General features: G+C 37.6%; 1 protein-coding gene across 2 annotated transcripts; it reads right to left on the bottom strand.

The window, feature by feature from the left end:
* Positions 1-24: 24 nt before the first annotated feature.
* On the bottom strand, positions 25-6,296 carry LOC115450351 (protein lifeguard 1). 2 transcript variants are annotated; one of them, XM_030178347.2, is made up of 6 exons: positions 6,209-6,296; positions 4,842-4,937; positions 3,923-4,029; positions 2,124-2,283; positions 1,600-1,729; positions 25-707 (listed from the first exon to the last, which is right to left on the bottom strand). In XM_030178347.2, exons 1-6 carry the CDS (start codon positions 6,215-6,217, stop codon positions 475-477), a joined length of 735 nt encoding a protein of 244 aa, XP_030034207.2. In that variant the 5' UTR covers positions 6,218-6,296; the 3' UTR covers positions 25-474. The 2 variants fall into 2 exon arrangements, with proteins under 2 accessions (XP_030034207.2, XP_030034208.2); XM_030178348.2 differs by having other exon boundaries at positions 475-707; positions 4,842-4,916.
* Between the last annotated feature and the right edge of the window lie 1,224 nt (positions 6,297-7,520).

The raw sequence follows: 7,520 nt of genomic DNA, 5'->3' as shown, positions 1-7,520 counted from the left end.
GATGTTTAGGTAAATTTACATAAATATCGATAACTACGTAATCGGTAATTATATTCATATCAAATTTCATCAACATGTCATGTATGCGGATGTATCAGTGCATTTGGGTATATTTTATAACGCCGAAGAGGACTATTTACACGTTCTAGAAAGCAAAGCGTATCGCACCGAAATACTGCAAACGGAATTCGACATGCCATTGCGGTGTAGTTTTCATTTATCGACTCAACTAGTACTGGGACTAGCCTGGTAATACATCGATAATCGACTAAGTACCGAAATCACGATCTTAATCGCTATCTTCCGATTCGTTTAATGGGATCTTTAGAATTCTTTGAGACGGATAACTTTGATTGGTTTATCATAAGGATCAATTCAAAGATAGCGGTGAATGATTTCGGGATTAAGATAACGACGTCACTACACATGCGCACAATTCTTCTGCCAGAATCGACGGGGCCTTAACTCGTGTCCTTAATTGCGAGCGACGCCAATGATGGTCAGGATGAAGAGGAAGATGTTGATGATGTCCAGGTACAGGGTGAGGGCTGCAAAGATGTACTCCTCGGGGCTGAGGCTGTATTTGTGCTTGCCGCCCATCATGAGTTGGGTGTCGTACACCAGGTACATGGAGAAGATCAGGGCGCCGAGTGAAGCGTACACTAGAGTCATTATGTTACTGCGCCCGATGAATATCGCGATTATACCTGAAAGATAGATTGTTACCGATGAGGGGCAGGGTAGTAAAAAATGCAGACCCAACACGCGGAAACAGAACGAAACAAAGTATATTATTATGCCCAAACTTATTTTTTAACTTACAGAAATGCATATACACTATAAAATGGCGCGTGACTATGGCAGTTCGTCGGCCATTTTTCGTTCTGTTTCCGCTTGTTGAGTCTTTATTTTTCACTACCCTGCCCTTCATCCGTAACATAGGTGATGATTTTGGACCATCATTGTATATTATAAGTATTCTCTGCGGTTGATTTTGTACAACGATGATGAAGTGGCAAATAATAGATACTTTAAGACATTCCGAAGTTTATTTATCACTATTAATATTAAAATCATTTTTTTTTATTTATCAAGAATTTTTATGAATTTCTTTAATTTAGGGGCCGTTCAAATATTACGTAACGCATTTTTGAAGATTTTTAAGTCTCCCCATGTAACGCACCGTAACGTTTTCCTGTACGCCCCTGTCTCCCTCCAAAAGTTATGTAACTCTAAAGTTGAATTTTTTCTAATATTCACAATTATTTTACACAAAATACTGGAAAGTCGCTAAAATACCTTCGTTATTGTTTTAAAATAATAAAAAACAACGCTTTGTACGAAACCCCCCTCCTGCCCCTGTAACGCATCGTAACGTTTTACAAGAAAAGTTGCGTTACGTAATACTTGAACGGGGCCTAATGGAAAATTTTGATTTGCATTTGGCTGCTGACATTTTACCATCAACATATTTAATTTACACGTAACTAAATTAAACACAAACATTTGATAAAAAATGGTCTTCACGCGCGTGTCGGCAATTCATGACGCAGATTCTACATATTGTATAGACCTTCACACCGTGACAGTAGCACTTACCGAAGAGCAGCAGCACCATGGAGGCACACATCAGCACCCCGCCCATGGTGGTGAAATCCCACTTAGTTTGGAACGCAAACAACGTCAGCGCGAGACATACGCCAGCTGTTATACCAACTGCCATCATCACCTGCAAACAGGTACCAATCCAAATCTACATTTCCTTAAAACACCGGTCTGTAGCAGAGCAAATAGGTCACCAAGGTAAATTATCTTCATACCTATAACCATTAAAATACTAGATCTTAGATGCACTGTTGGCTTTAAAGGAAAGGGTAAGCTATTTGGCAGAACAAAGGGTGTTTGGCTCTTTGAAATCCCATTCATGACACGAAAGGCAGTCGCCTATCTCATCAGTCATTATTGACTTTGGTTTTTTGTAACACAATGGCACTATCCTGGGAAGTTGGCAGCTCTCGTTTCGTTTGCTAAGATATCCGGAATTGACTGACAAAATATTTTCTGCCTGATGCTAGGTAGCTAAGGTTAGCATGATTGACTTCGGTGATGTGTTGTGTACGTACAGCGCTGACGTCATACACGCTGGTTACGATCCCGAGCATGAAACTCTGTGCGAGAGTGAAGATAGCGAGGAATATGAAGTTCATCGGCGTCTGCCGCCGCACACTGTCGCAACACACCATTGTGATCGCGCACACTAATAACACCGCGAACGCCACCCATCTGCAACACGCAATATATTGCACTACAGTGGCGAATGGTCCATATGGTCGGCTTCATCATCATCATCATCAGCCCGCTGCAGTCCACTGCTGGATATAGGCCTCTCGCAAGTTACGCCACAGAGCCCCGGTCTACTGCTTTATGCATCCATTCGCTGCTGGTTCTCTTGTGTAAGTCGTCCCGTCATCAGGCCACAGGGCGTCTTGCTTCCCTTTCGTAATTTATGTAAAATATAATTATGATTAGAATGATTTGCAGATCGCATTTATGTATATTGTAATAGTACCTATATTATGTTTTGACGGGTTTCCTTTCGGTAAATTTTACTCTTCGCCACTGTTGCTATGAACTATAAACTAACACTGGTACAAAACACATCTTAGGGCGTTTCTTTTTTTTTTGAATACCCATGTTTCGTAAGTATTGATAGTTTTTTGATAGAGAATATTATGGTTTATGTACACAGCAAACTTGATAGTTTGTTGTGTACATGAATTTCTTTTCATTAATTTCTTCAACTGCAGTAATCTGCACTGTGGAAGAAATTAATTTATGAACATTAAAATATGAGATTAATGATTAATTTGCATATAAACATAAATACACGAATTTAAATGGTTATAATCCGTGTGTGTGTAAAGTTTAATTATTGGAGTCGGTTTTTCTTTTATTGAAAAAAAATATATTTTTGTGTTTTTATTACTTATAAAATATAAAATATAGGTAATGGAATCCAATATAAAAGGAATCATTCTTACCCTATATTAATTTGAGGAATTTCCCTCTGCATCCTCGGAGTTCAAGGTCTTATATCAATGAAATGTAAAGAGGACCATTCCGAGGCAAAACGAATTCGATCTCCCAAATAATGATTTAAATAGGGCCATGGGAACATTATCGCTGAACAAAGATTAAAATTATGACAAATACACCAATATACCTTCCTTCTTTAGAGTCGGTGTAAAAATAATTGATTGAACTTGTAAAATATTATACATTATTAGCTTTTGTTGGCAGTTTGGTACGAAAAATATGTTTTTTTTTTAAATAAACATCCCTCCATGTGCTGTTACGGGGAGAAATTATGTACATTATATTATGTATTCAGATCTTTGTTATGGATGGACAGAATATTAAACAAAAATCACAACAAAATTGTTACTTGATGTATATATTCTTAAAAGCTAGAATGCGATACTCGCGTTTTTTTATTATTCCGAATCTAAAAGCGGCGATAGCCTAGTTGGTTGTGGAATGGACTGCCGAGCTGATTGTCCGCAAGTTCAAATCCCAAGAGCACACACCTGACAATCTGAATTTTCTAAAAAATGATGTGTGTATTCTTTGTGAATTATCGCTTGCTTTAACTAAAACATCGTGAGAAAACCTGCATACCTGAGAAATTCTCTATTAGGAATTTTCGAGGGTGTGTGAAGTCTACCAACCCGCACTAGGCCAGCGTGGTGGACTAAGACCTAACCCCTCTCATTAGTAGAGGAGGCCCGTGCCCAACAGTGGGACAGTATATAATACAGGGCTGATATTATTATATCGGAATCAGACTCCGAGCATCATGGTTTACAGTTCAAATACATTGTCACTGAGACAATGAGATCGTGTTGTTAGACCTAAAACTCACATCAACCAGGGATTTCCCGCAGCCCAGGCTTTGGTCGGTCCGTGGAACAGGAACAGAGCTATGAAACCCATCGTGACCAGCAGCTGACACATCAGGATCGAGTACACCTGGAATTTGTAACATAATATATTGTAGGTTGATTAAATAATAACAAATTTAGACAAAAATGCTGGCGAGAAAGTTGAAAAATTACAGCCGATTGCTCTTTGGATGCGTTTATGTTACGTTCTTCTACATGAGATACAAAATAGATTAGTGAGCATGTAGACTGACTGCCTTATTCATAGACATTCATCTAAGCACGGAACATTGTTGTGATAACTAGTCTGTTTCTCAGCTCTGCTTACTTGACCACTTGCTGTTTGTTCAGCTTTGTTTATCAGACAGCCAATTAGATTCAACTTGTATCTCAATATTAGCCAATCACAACAGCCCTATGTCTACGCACTGCGAAGGCTGCCATGCCGTCAGAACTGAGAAACAGACTGTTATCACAGCAATGCTCCGTCCTTAGACAAATAACGTCTATGAATACGGGGGTGATTTTGTAAGTATTATATTATACATATACTTACGGAAGAATGTTTCCAAGATAAAATTTACTTTTGTAGGTCATTTCATTCACGAAGACGCGCTCCACAACTTATTGAGCGGGGGTGTTGTAGGCTGTCGCGGGGTAAAGAGACTGCTCCAGGCACTTTTCCATCGTAGCATTTATGCTGCTCATGCACACGTAAGTAATTATGGAAAGAAGTGGGGCGCGTCTTCGTGGATGAAATGATCTATAGTACCGACTTATGTATTTTATTTATTGCCAATTTTACGGACAGAAGAACAGATTTCGAGTGTAACTAATATAAAATACAAAACAAATAAAGACTATTTAAAAAACTTCTTTAAAAGATGAGAAAGACATTACCTTTCTGATGAACGCCTTCCGTATAGTTTGTTCGGTGAAATCGAAGTTTTTGACCTCGCCATTTTCGCCGATGCCCTGGTTGAATGAGTAGTTGGCCTGATAAGAACAAAACGATACCGGGCACACTTTTGTCCTTAACTTTTATCAAATTCTTTCGAAAGTAATGTAAGTTTTTATTAGTGAAAAAAATATTCAATTGGATTAGTATTTATTTAGTAATTCGGGATAAATATTTTCCCGAAATAAAAAGTATCATATATCACTTAGGAGTAACGTAGCTTAGTTATTAGCTTTTCTTATAAGTGAAAAAAATAGTTTTAGTATTTACTAAGATTACCACGTAAACAAACCTAGCTTCATATATTAGCATGAATTTCAATAGAATTAGCGTAATAAAATTGTGTAGACAATTTAGTCATCATAATGTAATGACCATTCAATATGTACAATAACTATTATGAATGAAACATATATTCATGTGATATTGTCACAATTTACTCACTGGGAAGGCTCTGAATTACTTCGTATAACATAATAAAAAACTAATGTCCAACTAGAATCTGAATGTGATGAAAAATACCCCCAAAGCAGGGCCGTAGCTAGCGGGGCATTGTGGGGCAATACCCTACCTTAATAATCAACAAAATTTTACATCACTTCTCAATCAAAATATATGGAGCAGCGGGTTTTTTATTTCACGATTTGGAAGTTGTTCCCATAGTAAGAGTTGTTCGTATTGATTCCACCCATCAGGGTGGAATATCCCTCTGTCGAGATTTAAGAGAAATTTGTTACAATTTGTATATTACCTTAACAATTACGTAAGTATTAACCTTACTCATTCATGTTAACAAGTCAAGAAAGCCAAAAATCGATCTACCAGATCAGATCTAGTAACATTTTACGTCCGTCCAAGTAGTAACCACAGCTGCCTTATCTTAAATTCGAGTCTAGCTACGGCTCTGCCCCAAAGGGACATAATGGCGGATTGCGTTTGGGAAGCGATCGATAACATCGGATTACATGAGTATGACAGGTTGGTGTTATGGAAAACTCCAAAGACACGACAATATAATTTTGACTGCACTAGCCTATATAGGAGTAATTTTGTGTGAAGAAAAACATATATAGCACTGATTCATTTCACAAACATTAAAGTGAAGCTATCGTCATCAAATATTTATCTTAACGTAACAAAAATCGTGATAAAATCAATACGCATTTCCTAAATCAAGTGGTACAGTGATTTTAACCAAATTTAGACTATCGATAACAATTCACAACGTTATAGTACGTTTATTTAATTACACTAGTTGGACGTCTAATCACGTAAAGCAAACAAAAAAAAAATATAATTTTCTTTTTACCTGTTGCATTTTTTTTTGTTTTCAAAACGACCTGTTTACACAGTGTGTTATATGCGACTGATACGCCTCCCCAGTTATCAGTGATAACAAATGATAAGATTTTATTTCATGTAAACTATAAGTACCAATTCTTTGTAATTTGCATCCGATAAGCTTTTTATGGATTTATGAAATGAGTCATATATTAATAATTTGAGTACTGGTTGGAACATCTTACTTAAAGAGTTTTATATATACTATGTACACATATTAGCACGCTATATTCCAGCAAAATGCGGCGCTAACCGTTTAGGAGCTGTCTATTTGAAATCTGTAATACACTAGCGGGCCCGATAGACGGTCCTAAAAGGTGATAGAACCCTAAAATTTGAATGCAGCGCCACCAACAGGCTTCAGTTGTGTATTTATGTATCCAGGGACCCACCCGAAAACATAACAGATGCTCCGCTCCTATAGGTCATAGCGTGATGTTATATAACCTATAGCCTTCCTCGATAAACAGGCTATCCAACACTAAAATATTTTTTTAATTCGAACCAGTAGTTTCTGAGGTTAGCGTGTTCAAACAAACAAACTCTTCAGCTTTATATAATAGTATAGATATAAATATCAGTCACTTGTTGGTAGAAGTAATCGCCGAAAAAGCTGAACGGATTTGAAAGAATTTTAGCACGCAATTGTGATTTCCTGGATCGACATAGGCTATCGGATAAACATAGGCTACTTACCATTTAGAGGCGGTAGCCTAGTTGGGAGTAGAAAGGACTGCAGAGATGAAGGTCTGCAGGTTCAAAGCCTAAGATCACCTCTGATTTTTCTAAAGTTTTTTACATTATTTGTAAATAAGCTATAATTTGCAAAGGATACAAACATAACTTGCTTTAACGGTGAAGGAAAACATCGTAAGGAAACCTGCATACTTAAGTTCTGTATAACAATTTCGAAGGTATGTCTGCTATTCGCTAGGCCAGTGAGGTAGGATAAGGCCTAAACCCACTCAGTAGTAGAGGTCTGTGTCCAGCAGTGGGACGGTATATAATACTGGATCGATATTATTACTTATCCCGGAAAAGTACAGCAAGACTACACTGGGAAAGGTTTCCCACGCGGACGTGCCCACGAGCAATACCTGTTGATTTATAACTGAGCACAATAATTACTTATTTTAATGCTTACTCTATTTTAAAAACTAAACGGTACACTTCACGCCTTAACTCTCCAAAGGGTAGGCAAAGTTGCAACTAAGGTACCCATTTTTCGCTCCACGATGTGATGGGGGCGAGTCTATGGCCATATTGGGTACAAATTCCAG

The sequence above is a fragment of the Manduca sexta genome, chromosome 15 (assembly GCF_014839805.1).
Source record: "Manduca sexta isolate Smith_Timp_Sample1 chromosome 15, JHU_Msex_v1.0, whole genome shotgun sequence".
Taxonomy (NCBI): Eukaryota; Metazoa; Arthropoda; class Insecta; order Lepidoptera; family Sphingidae; genus Manduca; species Manduca sexta.
This window is presented reverse-complemented; position numbering and strand designations above follow the sequence as displayed.

Coding starts and splice junctions, on each gene's coding strand:
- LOC115450351 (XM_030178347.2), bottom strand. Junction 4,030..4,841: donor GGAAGGCGTTCATCAGAAAG/GTAATGTCTTTC, acceptor TACAAATTCCAG/GTGTACTCGATCCTGATGTG. Junction 2,284..3,922: donor GCGGGAAATCCCTGGTTGAT/GTGAGTTTTAGG, acceptor TGCGTGTTGCAG/ATGGGTGGCGTTCGCGGTGT.